The sequence below is a fragment of the Rhinopithecus roxellana genome, chromosome 11 (genome assembly GCF_007565055.1).
Source record: "Rhinopithecus roxellana isolate Shanxi Qingling chromosome 11, ASM756505v1, whole genome shotgun sequence".
NCBI lineage: Eukaryota > Metazoa > Chordata > Mammalia > Primates > Cercopithecidae > Rhinopithecus > Rhinopithecus roxellana.
In genome coordinates, this window is record NC_044559.1 from 21,696,055 (window position 1) to 21,713,185 (window position 17,131).

At 49.2% G+C, this 17,131-nt stretch overlaps 1 protein-coding gene across 4 annotated transcripts in view; it reads left to right on the plus strand.

Annotated features, from left to right (window-relative positions):
- The window catches only part of SH3PXD2A (SH3 and PX domains 2A), a 259,285-nt gene that overhangs the window by 87,731 nt on the left and 154,423 nt on the right, over positions 1-17,131 (plus strand). For 3 of the 4 annotated variants that reach the window (XM_030940384.1, XM_030940379.1, XM_030940380.1), the window contains exon 3: positions 566-641. In XM_030940384.1, coding sequence (XP_030796244.1) covers positions 566-641 — 76 coding nt within the window. Of the gene's footprint in view, positions 1-445; positions 462-565; positions 642-17,131 lie in introns of those variants that run through there. The other variant, XM_030940381.1, reaches the window with a different exon arrangement.

The window sequence follows — 17,131 nt, forward strand, 5'->3', positions numbered from 1 at the left end:
TGGGAAGGTAGGAAGTGGAGGAGTGGTCTTCCGGCAGCGGGGGCAGTGGGATGGATTTGGTTTTGCAATTAAAATAACAGCTGGGTCTGTTTCCACAGCATGGTTCTGGAAGGTGAGTGGTCTGTCTAAAGTATCAGATGGGGCCGTCCCCCATCCTGGCCCAAGAGGGTTTTGGATGGCCAGTGGCTGAAGGATTCACTCCACAGATGAAGTATGAAAGAAACCAGGCCCAAAGGAGCCTCTGGAAACCCTACAGGCAGCCTGGCCTGAAAGCCTCTAGTCCCTACCCCAGCCTTGCTCGGAGTCATCTCCTGACACCTTCCCCTGCACTCCTACCCGCTCGCTGAGATTGATCAGATGCCCTCTTCAATGCAGAGAGAGCTTTGGCTTCCTCCCTCTCATGCCCCATGTGGTTTGTTAATCATCTGTGAAATGAGGGATCTCAGGCGTCACTCATCCGTGTGAGGACACTGGGGCCCTGGAGAGGTGGAGTGGAGTGGGGAAGGGATGATGAGGAATATTCTGGTCTTCTGAATCCTGTCCCTCTGTCTGTCTGGCTTCTCAGATGCAGCTTTTGGATAAGTTTCCCATTGAAGGTGGCCAGAAGGACCCCAAGCAAAGGATCATCCCCTTCCTCCCAGGTAAGCATTGGGTGGCTCCACCCAGGGATAGGGATACCGGGGAAGGACCGGTCCTTCCCTTAGGCTGAGAAGAGGCTACTAAGTGGCAAATTCTGGGTGAGGCATGCCTGGGAATCTGCATATGAACAATTTCCCCCAAGGGATTTGGAAGCTCCAGACTGTGAAGGCCACTGTCCTCCAAGTGGCTTCTCCCACCATTGCAAGACCATCTCTGCTGGCTCCTGGCCTGTAGCTTCTGAGGAGTTTCTCAGGCTCCTGGACTTTGGTTTCCTTTTCACAAAAAGCACAGAGAGACCAAGTTCTCCTGTGAACGGATGAAGAGCTGCAGGCTGAGCTGTTTGTACTGACTCCCATTCTAATCATGGATAACCTTAAATTGAGCATGCTCCCTGATCTGATCTCCTCCAGTCCTCATGTCACCTTATATGGAAGAGGCGGCTTACACCACTTTGGAGTGTGTTTAAGGCAATCAATTACATTATGTAATTTACAGGAAAACTTCTCAGGTATATCGGAACCTGTTATTTTGATGATGTCTGAAGTGTGTATAGAGATTTATAGCCATGGAGTGCTTTTTTATTTGTTATCATATGCACATCTCCATACTGAGGTGTGTTAGTATAATCTCCCCTAATGAGTGAAGATGTTGTGGTTCGGACAGGCTAAGGAACTGCCCGTAAAAGTGGCGGAGCTGAGGCATAAACTCGGGCCTCCTGGTCCATGTCTGGCTCTGCCCTGTGCCAGGTGAGCGATGCTGTCCCCTGGCTCTCCGGAACCCCTACCGTTTGCCAGAAGAGCTCCCTTCACAGTGGGCTTCCCCGGGGCCTCAGGCTGGCCCTGGACCTGCACAGGTCGGGACCACGGTGATCAGTCAGACCTTGGCAAGAAGTAGCGCCTGCATCTCGCTCACCCCTGGCACACTGCCAGCCCACAACCAGTGCCTACTTGCTGACTTGAAAACAAATGTAGGGGCACCTCCCTCAGAGAGTGGCTCCTTTCTGAAAGGCATTCCTCCATCCTCAAAAGCAGCGAAAGATGTGAGTCCCTATGACCTCCTGTCCTTGGAGTCCTATGCTATAGCTGGAGATAATTAGTTTAGTTACAAGGAAGAATTTCTAAATCCCACAGTTTGGGCAAGACTGGAACTAGGTAGTGAGGGTGTCCACCCAAGACTGGAACTAGTCAGCCCCTGGCCTCCCTCCATGGAGGCACAGGATTGCTTCTCCATCCCTGGCCTAGGAGTTCACGTGGGGTGACTTACGTGCCTTGCGTGGCTTTGCACTGGGTCTTGAATGGAATGTCCAGCATCCAGGTTGGTGACAACCTTAGACGGTGCTCCAGTACAGTCTGGAAGCTCAGTGCCAGGGTCTGGTAGCCCAGCTGGGATGCTGTGGGCACAAGCGTCCTAGAGGCAACCTGAGGCCACAGCGTGGTAGCTTGGCCTTGGGACATGAAGGTCACCAGTTTGCTCCAGAAGAATGGGCTTCCCCCACTTCTTCCTCAGCTAGCACTCCAGAGAAAGAGCACCCCATTACCATTCCATCAGTGGCTGATTACCGGGGCTCAGCCTGTCAGAGCTCATGGGGCTGGTGAATTAAAGGGAGATCTGAATTAGTTTTCTTCATCTACGGAACCCTCAGGCTAGTGGGAGAGAAGACCTGCTCCATCATCCCAGGACCACTTAAGGCAGGATGTGACTCTACCACTGTGCAATTTGAGGGTGACTGGAGAGGGAGCTCAGAGAACAGCGATCTCATTGTGAGCTGAGGAAGTCAGCAGAGACCTCCTGAACAAGGGGGGCCTGGAGCTGGCCCCTACAGGATGGGTAGGCTTGGAGGGTGGAACGCAGGGCAAAGGCTTGTGTACTGCAGCTACCTTAGCCCCTTGTCTTGGGAGTCAGACTGCCCGGGTTCACCCTGGAAACCCTGGCTCTGCTGGTTACCGGTTGCATTAACTTCTCTGTGCTTCAGTTTCCTCATCTGGAAAATGGGGATGATGATAGAATGTACTTCGTGGGGCTGTTTCAAGGATAAAATAAATGAGTGTATCTCAGGTGGTTAGAACTATGGCAGCTCCTAGTGGGGGCCAAATAAATGTTAGTCCTTATAATTACTAATGTTCCATGCATGCCTAGCATTTTACACCACACATTTACATATATAATCTGATTTGATCCTCCCAACAAGGTGATCATCCCCATTTTACTGACTAGGAAGCTGAGGCCAAGGGGGGCTAATAGACTTGCACAAGCCTACACAGCCACGAAGTACAGCCCACACCAGAGCTGTCATTCCTGACTCCTGGGCCAGGCTCCCTTTCATATCAGCTGCCCAGGAACCAAGAACACAACAGCTGCGCACGGGACTGAGTACCTCTCTGAACTTCAGTTTCCACTTACAGGATTGCAGTGAGGATTAAAAGAATTTATGCAAAACACTTCACACAATATCTGTCTTACAGTAAATAATAAATGGCAGCTGTTAATCAAGAAAGTCACCTGCCCCCACACCACCACCTACTGGGAAAAGTCAAGCGTGGGGACACCTTCCAGCTCCTGCAAATGTGACCGTGCATAGCGAGTGATATTGTCAGGAGGAATGAGGTTGACTTGCCCCAACCCTGTGCCCTTCTTTTTCCTGGCTTGGCTTCTTTTCTTGGCTTCCTCCAGCAGGGTTCCCTCTTAGACCCTTCTCTTCAGCTCACTCATTCTCCAGAACTTCAAAATACACATTGCTGGCCATTTGGAATCCTACCCCGGGGTTCCCAAGCCCTGTCCCTGGCCTTCCTCCTGCTCACTAGAAATTACCTTAACCCTGTTATGCTCTGCTCACTCCTTAGCTCGGACATGAAGGAGAAAGATGGAGGAAAAATAACTCAACATAATCAGAACCTGGCCAGGGCAAGCTGAGTGGGTGTGAGGATTCCCCATCCACCCCCACTGCCTTGATGCACAGGGCTTCCAGGAGGAGAGGGTGTCAGAGAAGGGCAGTGATGAACATTGCCTATCTTAGGTCAAGTTCCTCAAATGCAGCGTCTGAGATTAGGATTCGCATGCATGTGGCTTTTGAGGGTATGCTGTCACGTGAACTTCCTGTGGCAGGGAAGGAAACAGGATGGGGCAGAGGAGGAAGTGAGGCAGAGATGTGTGTTCAGCTAAGTCCAACCTCCGCCTGATCCCACGGGGAGCTCTGGTGGGTGAATGGCACCACAGAACTGTTCCATCTTAGGGGACGGCTTTTATAGCCACCCCCCCCAATCAGTCACCCATTGTCTGTGGGCTGCCTCCTCCTCCAAAGGGTGTAGAGCATGGGCATGATGGCTCTGATGGCCGGGGGCATGCATCTGAAGAAGGGGGCAGCTGGGAGCCCCTAGCAGCAGCCCACACTCACAACACTGAGGGGAGGAGCCACAGCTGGTACAGGGGCTCGGCAGAGTATCTGCTATACACGCTAACACCAGTTCAAGGCTCTGCTTCTGCTTCCCTGCCTCTAGGGAGGGTGTCTGAAGCTACCTGCTGATTCCCCCAGGCTCACCCCCAGCAACAGTGACTCAGCAGAACCCCAGAGAACTTAACAGTCTTTCAACCCCAGGCAGGGTTAGCAGCCAGCCTTGGGAATAGTCTTGCCAGCCCTTTGCCTCACCTGAAATTTCAGAGCAAGGAAATCCCAAGGGGTGGAAGCAGAAAGTACCCATTATTTCCAGAAGGGTCTCAATTTTAGCTCCAGAGATGCTGGGATGTGATAAGCATTTCTGCTGCTCAAGTGTGGAGTCTAGGGGATGTGCTTGGAGTGTTAGGCTAGCTGATTTGCTTTGGCCCATGTGGCTGCAGGCTGATGGCTGAGGCCTCATAGAAATTTGACTGACTGGTGGAGCTGACAGAGAAAGCAGTGGAATTAGAGAAGAAAGGAACCCATGGCTTGGTTACATGCTTGCCCATTGATACCAGTCAAATCCTGGCAGAAAATCTCACACATGGGCTATAAGTCTTGGGACCTAGGACACAGGCTTGTGATATGTCTGGGTGGTGTAATGGTCAGAGTTCAGGGTCAGCCTGTAGATTTGAAAAGTGGGGAGTGCCTGGGGCTCCTGTGGTCAAAGGCAGACGCTCCATTCCTGGAGAAGCTGACCCAGACAGTGCCCATTGGCTCTTGGGGGACAGATGGAGTGTTGTGCAGTGGTGCTGTAGTTGGGAGTAAGGATTGGGGGTCTGTGAGTAGGGCTAACAAGATGATAGAGTGGGGAGCCAGTACACTGCTGGCCCAGGGGGCTGACATTGGCATATCCATCAAATCCTATAGAAAATTTTGTAGGGGAACTGCCCGTAAGAGAGCCCCCGAATTGTTTCACCAGGACTAGAACCTACTTTCTGGACCCTGGAAGTGAAAATCCACTGTACCTGGGACCACCAGCCTTTATGAAGTCTGTGGAGCCTTGGGAGGGCAAGGAGAAGCTATGGACCCATGTAGGACTGGCAGTTCTTCAGCAAGGCATCCTGGGAAAGAAAACCCAGACGTTTCATGGGCAGAAAGGGGCAGAGAGTTACTCCAGAGCCCAGACACCCTGAAGAGTGGTGGTGGAGGCAAGGGGTAGAGAGAAGGGAAGGAAGCCCCTCCAATGCCTGCAAACCCCATATTATGTGAGACTGGGGAGACACACCCGTCTCTTTTGCTGGTTTTTGCAGCCTTCCTTTGAGACAAGGCCCTTATCTGCTTCCGTCATGTTTCTATCATGAGGCTGGATGGGGGGTGCTTTGTTAAGACTTGTTGGGCGCAGTGGCTCACACCTGCAATCCCAGCACTTTGGGAGGCCGAGATGGGTGGATCACTTGAGGCCAGGAGTTCCAGACCAGCCCAGACAACATGGTGAAACCCCCATCTCTACTGAAAATACAACCCAAAAGTGAGCCAGGCATAGTGGCACATGCCTGTAGTCCCAGCTCCTTGGGAGACTGAGGTGGGAGAATTGCTTGAACCTGGGAGGCAGAGGTTACAGTGAGCCAAGATTGTGCCACTGCACTACAGCCTGGGTGACAAAGCAAGACTCTGTCTCAAAAAAAAAAAACAAAAAGACTTATTGATTGCTCCTAGTGTGTGCCTAACGTTATCCTAGCCACTCTGCATACCTTCCCTCCGGTCTCACTGCAGGTGGCTTTATCCCCATTTTAGAGAGAAGTCAAATCACTCTCCACCATCACTTAGCCATATAGTGGCAGAGCCGCGATTCTTCCTATGGGGCCGTATGTCTTTCCTTGGGAAAGAAGAAATTGCCACAACAGCCTCAGCTAGACTCTGTCTTTGTCCCTCTCTTCTTGCCTGCACACCTCCCAGGTTAGGGATCTGAGAGGTTCTGCCTGAGACAGAGCACCGGACAGTCCAGTGCCTCCCTCAGGCTGTCATTGCTACCTCATGTTTCAGGAGTGCCCTGTGTAGGCAGCAGGAGGCTGGAACCTCACAGGGACTCAGGTGACCTGTAAGGGCTCTCTCATTCCATTGAGTGGCCAAGGTAATTACTCATCAGCACAGAGTAATTGATAGTTTTCTTGCAATTAAACCATTTAATTTATTATTATTTTAATGATTACAAATAAGATAGTCCCAAGGCTTTCAGAGCGCTATCTTCCTTTAATTATGGTCTAACAAGTTTGGCTATTTGGTTTCCTAACACAGCATTTTCTTAAACTTTTTATTTTGAAATAATTAGAGACTCACAAGAGGTTGCAAAAACACTAGGCACTCTACATCCCTCCAATTCCACCACTGTACTGCAGGGTAGCTGGCATTATTCCCATTTTAAGGAGAGGTCAAATCACTTTCCATCATCACATCACTTCCCCCCAATGGTAACATCTGATGTAACCACAGTATGTTATCAAAACCAGGAAATTAATATTGGCACAACTCAACTAACTAGACCACAGACCTGAGTAATTGATTTTTATTTTATGGAGGTGGAGAGTGCTGTTAAACAAGCATGCCAGCTGGTCTTTAGGAAGGAGGCAGTGGTTTGATAATAGTCCCTGAGAAACTCCACTCCCAGGCCCGACCTCTCAGCTTTCCCATCCTCAACAAAAAGGCATATTCCAGAAACCTGTGCAAATTCAGCTCTTTGGAACAAATCACATGATCTTTTAGGTATCCAAAGTGTTATTCTATTCAAAAGAGGCATATAATAAATCCTGTTGCAAAGCAAGGAACTTTTAAAAAATATATCCTTTTAAGTATTCTTGGCTGGGCATGGTGGCTCATGCCTGTATTCCCAGCAACTCAATAGGCTGAAACGGGAGGATCACTTGAGAATAAGAGTTAGAGACCACCCTAGGCAACATAGCAAGACCCTGTCTCTAAAACAAACAAATAGAAAACATATTTTTACTTCAGCTCTCTTTTGATTAAAAAAAAAAGTATTCATCCTTTCCTCATTACATATATATATTTATTTTATATACATATATTTTGTATATTTTTAATATTTTATATACATGTATATATATATATATATATATTTTTTTTTTTTTTTTTTTTTTTTTTTTTTTTGAGACGGAGTCTCGCTCTGTCGCCCAAGCTGGAGTGCAGTGGCCAGATCTCAGCTCACTGCAAGCTCCGCCTCCTGGGTTTATGCCATTCTCCTGCCTCAGCCTCCCGAGTAGCTGGGACTACAGGCGCCGCCACCTCGCCCGGCTAGTTTTTTGTACTTTTTAGTAGAGACGGGGTTTCACCGTGTTAGCCAGGATGGTCTCGATCTCCTGACCTTGTGATCCGCCCGTCTCGGCCTCCCAAAGTGCTGGGATTACAGGCTTGAGCCACCGCGCCCGGCCTATATTTTTAAATATATATATATTTTGAGATAGGGTCTCGCTCTGTTGCCCAGGCTGGAGTACAGTAATACAGTCACAGCTCACTGCAGCCTCCACCTCAGAGGCTCAATCTATCCTCCTGCCTCAGCCTCCCAAGTAGCTGAGACTACAGCTGCATGCCACCATGCCTGGCTAATCTTTGTATTTTTTTTTTTTTTTTTTTTTTTTTTTTTTTTTTTTTTTTTTTTTTTTTGAGACGGAGTCTCGCTCTGTCGCCCAGGCTGGAGTGCAGTGGCCGGATCTCAGCTCACTGCAAGCTCCGCCTCCCGGGTTTACGCCATTCTCCTGCCTCAGCCTCCCAAGTAGCTGGGACTACAGGCACCCGCCAACTCGCCCGGCTAGTTTTTTGTTTTTAGTAGAGACGGGGTTTCGCCGTGTTAGCCAGGATGGTCTCGATCTCCTGACCTCGCGATCCACCCGTCTCGGCCTCCCATAATCTTTGTATTTTTTTTGTAGAGATGGGGTTTTATCATGTTGCTTAGGCTGGCCTCGAACTCCTGGACTTAAGTGATCCACCTGCCTTGGCTTCCCAAAGTGTTGGGATTACAGGTGTGAGCCACTGCACCTGGCCTGGTTTACATATATTTTTATACTTTGGGACTTCTCTTGTTCCTCCAAGTTCCATAGGTTTGACAAGACGGGCTCAGATGAATGCCTGCATATGCAGTGAGTGAGTTACTTTATAGGAGGGGAGCCCACATCTTTTAATAATGGATGGTAAACAAACCTGCCCTTTTGCTCCGAAGATAGACACTATCCTTAGTCCAATACTATATGCAAACCTGCCCTATGCCCCAGAGCAAGGCACTACTTCTGTCTTCTAAGGCTGTTTGCTATGCAAGCACCTTTGAAAAGATCTTCCAAAACAAAAAGCAGTTAGTGCCTTGTTTACAAGACATGTGCAACAGCAGGAGGCCCAGGGAGAATTGACTCAGAAGTGTGCCTTAGCTCTTTCTGAAGTCTCTTGCTTTTTGGAGAGGTGGGCAGAAATCAAGTTCCTTAGGACATTGGGCCAAGCGTGGTGGGGTCACCAGCCTCTCAGGGCAGCCTACTGTTTACTTGGAATTTTCTGCCTTGTTTTAGAAGATGATTGTGGAAAATCCATCTCCTGTTTCCCATCCTGGGATTGGAGTAGATTTCCTGTGTATCCCAAGTTTGCTGGCCTGAGGAGACTCCCTGAGAGGAAATGGTCATTACGACATGAAGTAGAGTGTGTAGCTGCTGATGTAAAAAGCAAACAACTGCAGCCAGGGACTGAGGGACTTCAGAAGCCAAGCAGTGGAGCAAAAAGAGCTACATTCCCTCTACAAAGGCTGTGCGAGGTCCCCTCCCACTAGCAAGCCATCTGTTTCTCTGTGCTGGCTGGCACTGGGCCTCTGGGCTTCCAGAAAGTCCTTCATCCTAATAGCTGAGTTAGTACCATGCATCACTATCCATATCCCCAGGTTGATGAGTCATGGAGAAGTGAGATTGCTTAGGGAGAAAAGTGAATCTATAACCATAATCAAGGCAGGCGCTGCCAGCCTGCAGACAGCCTTGTGACCTTACGAGCTTAGATGGTATATTTTTAGATGGCAGGCATGCTTGGTTCTTTTGTACTGACTCGCCAGTTTATGTAATGGCCCCTTAATGAAGAAGCAGTTTGGAGCTACAGTGCAGAAGGTGCTGGGTGAATTGCAAGCATGTTCTCCAGGGCCTTCCTCTCCAGCCCCAGAGCCCTGTGCAGCAGATCCGGTATTTGTTCCAGCATAGAAGGAAGCAGGGGGAAGGGATGTCTTTAGCTAGAGCTGGTCCTTGGTCCCCCCCACCGGGCTGTAGGTGTCTGTGTGTCTCCACCAGGCGCCAGCGGAGAAAGCCCTTCCTGAAGGGCCCTGGATGCTATGACGGAGGTTGTGGCTCAGAGATTTCACCAGACTGCAACCCCCAAGGGAGAGAGGTTGAGAAGTTTCTGGGCCCCTAGGTGACCTGGGATGTCAGTAAAAGACAAACTATGTGATGGAGGGAGAAAAATAGGGTCCATCGGTAATTCTGGGGTTTAGAAAAGGTCAACAAGATTATAGGCCTCAGAGGCACCATATGCTGTCTTAAACGCAGTTTTCCTCCAACCTCCACTGGAGGTACTTTTGTCTTCTTTTGCTGTAATTACTGCTTCCCATCCCCAAAAATCAGTCTCCCACTCTGTAATCTGGACGGGCAGTTCTCAGGGCCTGCTGTCAGCAGATGATTCTGAACACAGCGTGGAATAGCTACATTCATTCCTTTCTATCAGATATTTATTGAACACATACCGTGTGCCAGCTGTGGCCACTGGTGATATGACTGAGAACAAAGTAGGCCCAGTTGTGGTTCTCAGGAAGTTTGCCTTCCAGTGTGGGAGTTAGAAAGAAGAGCAATTTCCAAGAGTGATGAGTGCCAGAAGTAAGAATAACCAGGTCATGTGGCAGGTGCTACAGCTGAAGACATCTGAGATTAAGTGATCACGAAGGGCTCCTTTGCAGAGGTGACATCTCCAATGAGTAGGTTGGGATCATCAAGGCCCAGGGGTGCCAGGCTTGGGGGACAGCAAGAGCAATAACCTTCGTGGGACCACTGGTATATGTTTGAAGAACAGTAAGAAGTGTTTGGAATAGTGAGGAGTGCTGAGTCACCCAGAGAGAGCTAGGCAGACAGGACTTGTGGAACCAAGACACTCCAGAGTAGCTCCACCTGTGTGTTTGTGAGCTGTGCCATCTGGCCCAGTCATATGGACTCCAGGCTCTGTTGCCTCATCTGTCAAATGGGTTGATCATGGTTTGGGGTGGCGTTGCAAGCAGTTGATGCACGGAAAGTGCCATGTAGGGTGCAACGGAAGAGGACTGGTGCCACAAACCTGTCTGTGCTCGTGGTGGCTTTGCCGCAGGATACAGCTGTGGGGTTTCCTTTGCTCTGCCCTCTGCTTGCCCTCCCCACTCTTTGCTGAGTCAGCTCTTCCCACCGCAGCCCAGGCCACAGCCCAGACACAGCCTCACTTCCTGCAGTTCTTTCCTGGCCTGTGGTAACTTGCAAAGCAGCAAGGAACTTGTTTCTAAAGAGCAGATGACCCAGATGGCTGATCTGGAATGAAAGGTGGGGACCCGACCTCTGATCACGTGGCAGTGTCAGTGTCACTACCTTCCAGACCCTCAGCTGCAGACCCTCCAGGTCTTGCGGGGAGTAACAAGCTTTGCAGGGGTCAGCCACGCAAAGGCCTTTTTTGCTTTTGAAATGTAGATCGGTCTCCCAAGCCCTTCCCCCATGACATCCCCACATTTCAGGACCAGGAAAAGAGCCGGGCCACCTTGTTACAACGTGCTGTGTGCCTTCCCAATCATTTTAGAAGGGAATCAGCTCCTACCCCAAACCCTCCATCCTAGATGGATTGTGTCCTAGGTGTCTTCCCCAGGAACTTTCTGATCTGGGCAGAAAAGCCTGTTTCTTTTCATGGTCTCAGTCGGTCTGTGTCATCTAAGGTGTGGAAAATGCACCCGGGCCTGGGTCTCCAGAGTCCTAGATTCTAGTTCACCCCATGCTAATCGCCACGGCACAAAATTGAAGAAGTTAAATTTGAGCAATCAGGGATCACCTTGCTTGTTGGCAAAGTCACCAGAAAGTGACAGGCATGATTTCAGGGCTCAGTGACACTCCTGTCCTTTCCCCTCTAATCCCTCCCCCTGGAAATACATCCTTTCCTTACCTGATGCCTAAATGTCCTTTTACAAGATCGGATCCTTTCCCTCCATGCTGAGAGAGCACAGTTATACCCTGGTGTCCCCAGGGATGGTGCTTCCAGCCAACTCATACTCTAGCGTAGATGGCTGACCGGACGGTTACTGAGACCAGGCTTGATAGAGGTGAGAGGGCAAGTGGGCAGCTGAGGCTGGAGACAGAAGAAGGTGCTGGGCCTCAAAGGCCTGTGTGGAGTCTGGAGAAGGGACTGGTGGGAGCTTGCGTGGAGCAGAGGAGACCAGCTGGGGTCCTGCAGAGACTTGGCCTAGGCTGGACCCTGGGTGGAGGGAAGTAGACTGAGGTCTGTCTTAGAAGAACAGCCAAGAGGCCATGCTGATGGATTGGAGGTGATGGGGTGGGGTCGAGAATGACTGCCCGCAGCTCTGCCTGGACAGCCCTGGCCAAGATGGCAGAAGGAGCTTTTCACAGCACCACCACTCCCCACTCCTGCCTGTGGGCTGCATCCGTGGGGGTGAAGGGAAAGGACTTCCTCCCTCCTCCCTGAGGTGGCTGAGGCCTTTGGAGCATATGAAAGGTGCTTTGTGGTGGGCAGCCTCCCTCCGCAGGAGCCTCTGGGCACTGGGCACTCTGGTTTCCGGGTCCAGGTTTCACTGGGGGGTCGGGAGGGGCAGCAGAGGGTGGTGGTGGAGGGGAACACTGAGGCGCATTGAGAAGGAACTCCACCCCCCCCCCCCGCCCCATAACTTCTTAGGAGGTGAGGGGCGCTGGAGGAGATAAATCCCCACAGTGTCCCTGGCCTAATTCCCCACACTGCCCTCCAGGGTCACCCCAACTGGACCCAGGCCCAGAGACAAAGCCCCAAGCCAGAGCTCTTCCCTGACCGGGACTGAGCTGGCTCTAGGCATCACCTGTGTGAACTGATGTATCATTCATCTAGAGCTGCCTGGCACCCAGCAGTCCCATCGTTCTGGGCCCTGAAAATATCTCCTCCCCCTTCACCTCCACAGTTCCCGGGACTGATGTCCACTGAGGAGGCCCCAGGATGCCAGGCTGCCTGGCCTCCAGACCACAGTCGGCCCCAGGGGACTGGCATGGCCTGAAGATGGGGCCTGTTCATCTGAACGTACCTTCAGAAGGGAAGGGAGGAGGCAAATGTGGAGGGTGGGGGTTGGCTGGCAGCCTCACCTTTCTCTACCTGTCAGGGACAGGGTGACCTGGCGACACCCCTACAGACTTCAGCTGTCAAGATCGAAGCTCGTGTGAAGGAAAGGGGCTAGGTTTCTGTTTCTCCCCAGGACCAAACAGGAGAAGCCAGATTTTGCCTTAGTGGAGGGCACATTTGGGTGGATCTCAGAGAGAACTTCCAGGGACAGGAAGAACTTCTCAGGGGACAGGGGGTGGGTTTTGAGCACTGGCTTTGGGCTGCTGCACATCTGGGTTCATACCTGGGCTTTCTACTTGGTACTACTTGCCTGGACCAAAGTTGCTGTTTTCCATGGCTGAGATGGGTAACTGTTGTACTTCCACTCTGGAGGACTTAGAGCCAGACAAACCTAGGGTTCAAATCCCAACTCAGCAGGCTCGGTACGCTGTCTCACACCTGTAATCCCAGCTACTCAGGAGGCCGAGGCAGGAGCATTGCTCGAGCTCAAGAGTTCGAGACCAGCCTGGGCAACATAGTGAGACCCTGTTTCAAAAAATAAAAATTAAAAGAAATCCCAACTCAGCCTCTTCATAGTTGTGTGACTCTGGGCCAGTTGTAATCAGTTTAATTCTGACCTTCCATCACAATCCCCATCTCTGAAATCCCTCCCAGGGTTATTGAGAGCATCAAATGAAATGTCATCTGAAAAGCACAAAGTAAGCCCTCAGCACACGATTGTTATTTGGTGATTTTTAGTATCAGGTCCCTAACAAAATTGTGAGCTGTCTCTGGGATGGTTTGAATGCAGCCTCCTAGAATCCCTTCCAAGAGTGAGATCTCTTCTCAGGAGTGCGGTCCCACAACCTCGTGTGTTTTAAGGATTGCTGTTCGAAATGTGGTCCTCAGATCAGCAGCATGGGCATCATCTGGGAGCTTGTTGGACATGCAGACACTTGGTCTCCCCCAAGACCTGTAAGTCACCGTCTGCATTTTAACGTACACAGGTGATTTGTATGCACCGTAAAGTTGGAGAAGCAATGTTTTAAGGTCCATCAGAGCCCTTCTACAGGAGGTCTACTGTGTTTTGAGGGCTCTCTTGGTGCTTGGTTACGTTCAGTTCATTCACGTAATACAAACAACTGAGCCTGCAATGAATCCACTTCTGACTCAAAGTAGAGGTGCATGGGGAGACGAGGATTTACAGAGGTAACTTGGTGAGGGCTGGTTTCTTGGCCTCACATCCTTACATACACCTGAGCTGCCCGCCTGTTTCTGGTATTCTGTGGGAGGGAGTGGTGAGTAACAGTCCTCTCTCCCCATCACTAGCCCAACCAGGAAGATGCTCAGGCCCCAACCACACACCCTCATTGGATATAGATCAGAACATTCTCTCTCCCCTCCCTTCCAAGATGGGGTGAAGTTTTGGGCCAAGGAGATGGCTCAGGTTTTTATTTCAGAAGTTCCCTGATTGGAGATGCAAGGCTGGCTCATGAACTCTCTGTGGTTTTGAAGATAGTGTGGCATGAGAACGTCTAAAGCCTATGTCCAGAGTGATGTTGTACTATTAGGAGGGAAAACAGGCTCTTGTAAGGAGTCTCTGGAAAAAGTTAAGTCAACAGAATAATGTGAAGCCAGGCATGGCTGCACACTCCTGTAGTCCCAGCTACTTGGGAGGCTGAGGTGAGAGGATCACTTGAGCCCAGGAGTTCGAGGTTGCAGCAAGCTATGATCATGCCACTGTACTCCATCCTGGGTGACAGAGTGCAACCCTGTCTCTAAACAAAATTTGTTTTAATTTCAAAAAAGAAAAAAAAAGTGAAATTTGAAAGGAGCATATTTTGCTCTTCTATATAAAATAACCATTGCAGACCTAAGCTTCAAAAGGAGCCAGGGAGGAGAGTTAAGCTGAGTGAGTGACTGGTAATTTGGTGGCCAGGTAATTCTTCTCTGATTGACACATTTTTTACTCTTGGCCTCTTGTTTCTGATCTGAAAGACAAATTAACCATTTTAATAGTTGATAGTTGGTGAAGATGGCTTAAGTAAGACCTATGTGGTCTTGCTTACCAGAAAAACTTGCTGGTAAAAGACAGAGGGTAGAGCAGCTGTTCACAATATGAGCCCAGTGGTCCAGAGATAACAATTCATTGAATTGGCTGTAGGGAAAAAGTTGCAAACAGCTTTCTAGGAACTTTGTGTGAGGCCTGGAACTTTAACAAATTAAACCATCATAAATGAGAGAGAATGTCTGCTTAAGGATTATGGCTACTATTTATTAAGCATATACTTCTGCCAGATACTGTGCAAAGGATTCATGTGCTTATGTTATCTCATTTAATGACAACTCTACTTGACACTTGAAAACTCACAGGCTAGAAGGGGTGCATGACTTACCCAAGGCCACTCAGCTAGTAAGAGGCAGAACTGGGATTCAAACCCAGTTCCCTCCACTTCCAAGTCCAAGCTCTTGATAACTATTTTTTTTTTCTTTTGAGATGGATCTCGCTTAGTCGCCCAGGCTGGAGTGCAGTAGGACAATCTCGATGCACTGCAACCTCTGCCTCCTGGGTTCGAGCAATTCTCCTGCCTCAGCCCCCCAAGTAGTTGGGATTACAGGCTCCCACCACTATGCCTGGCTAATTTTTTTTTCTTTTTTTCTTTTTTTTTTTTGGTAGAGACAGGGTTTCACCATGTTGGCCAGGCTGGTCTCAAACTCTTGACCTCAAGCGATCTGTCCACCTTGGCCTCCCAGAGTGCTGGGATTACAGAGTGCGGGGATTACAAGTGTGAGTCACTGCACCCGGCCTTTGACCACTATTCTTTATGTTCTTGCCACAGAGTGGGATGGACAAAAGATGTACTGTCTGGAGATTAACAGTTAAGATTTGGTATAAAATGGTGGGTATGTTGCCTGCACCAGGGTGTTTGCATATCTTTAAACCTTGTTTCAAGTATTATCTCATTTAAAAAATATATATATATATATATGTATATATGAGGTTGATCTGGCCGGGCGTGGTGGCTCAAGCCTACAATCCTAGCACTTTGGAAGGCCGAGGCAGGTGGATCACGAGGTCAGGAGATCGAGACCATCTTGGCTAATACGGTGAAACCCCGTCTCTACTAAAAATACAAAAAAAATTAGCTGGGCGTGGTGGCGGGCACCTGTAGTCCCAGCTGCTCGGGAGGCTGAGGCAGGAGAATGGCGTGAACCTGGGAGATGGAGCTTGCAGTGAGCCAAGATCGAGCCGCTGCACTCCAGCCTGGGCAACAGAGTAAGACTCTGTCTCAACAAAAAGAGGTTGATCAATGTTGTCCTTTTAATAAAGTATCACATTCTTATGGTAAAAGTTTTAGCTAGATTACATTATTTTCTCAGTCACGTTTCACTTGATCTATCAACTGCTACCAGCCACCTAGTGACAGATGCTGGAATTGCAGGCATAGTGTCCAGAAGGAAATAATTGAATTCTGGAAAGCTGGCTTTGGAAACTCAAACCTATGAAGTAACTATGTAATGATAATCATCACAGATATTATTTCCTAAACCATGATTCAACAGAGTGCTGAAAACAAGGAAGAAAGATGTCCCACTTTACTGTCATTTTTCTATGTGATGCTAAAACTGAGAAGTTTTCCTTTGAGGCACCAAATAGAACCTTAGGAAAAGTCTCAGGGTGTTACTTATTCATTCCTAAAACTTGGTGAGGGAGGAACTCTGGGCCTGGGGTCTGCTTTGCTGTCCCGTTTCTTTTGCTGTGCCTGACAGCAGTTTATCCAACATTAGGGTGTTCTTCTGTGCATTGTAATAGATTTGTATTTATTAGTTCAGAATCCCCCATAAGGATAGGTCACAGCCCTTCTCTGAGCCTGAGTTCCATCATCTGTGAAATACAAGGATTGGACTTGATGCTGTCTAGGTTTTCTCATAGTCCCAACATTTAGTGAGCTAACAGCTATTAAGACCAAAGGGATAAATGCCTAATAATGGAATATCATGCAAAGGGGAAAACATTTTAGGAGAACAGGAGTCCTGTAGGCCTGCCTCAAATCCCACTGTACTGGCAGAACGTGGCTGCCTCTGTATAAGGCCAGGCTTGTGCCCTTCCCACTCCCCTATTCCACTCCTCCATTTCCTTTGGAAGGCAGAGAAAGCCCCCTTGTCCTAAATGTTTCCCTGTAAAGGGCTCCTGCTGAAAGACTGCATACACAGCCAAGACTTTGACCTTCACCTTTGCCCCTCACTGACTTAGTGAAAAAGAGTTCTTATCCTCCCCTGTCTAGGTTTGGGGAGGCGGGGAATCAGCTAGGGTTAGTAGGAATTCAATGAAAATATAAATAGAAACGTGGTCTATAAATAATAGTGCCCCAAAATATCAGGAGGCATGAATACCAGCTGGGCAGCAGACAGTCACAGATCACGAGGGCCTGGACAGGGAGTGCGTTTATTCAGTTGCTTTGGTGCCTCTTGGGATGCTTCCAACTTGCCAGTGAGCTTGGAGAAACCCTGTCTCTTTCTGGACTCTAGAAACGCCCTCTTTGTTGCCTCTCTTGCACCCATCTCTAGCTAAACCTTCCTTAACACTGCCTGGAATTAGATCTGGTGTTTAATCCCAGCAGTATGTGACTTGGGGAAATTCAGAAGGTATCTCTGAGCTTTAGTTTTTTCATCTGTACCCATGAGGATTTTTAAAGCTGGAGATTTTGAAGAGCAAGAACTGTATCTCATTTTATCTTGGTTAACAGAGTGGAACCTAGGGCCAGATTGCCTGGATTCAGATCCCCATAG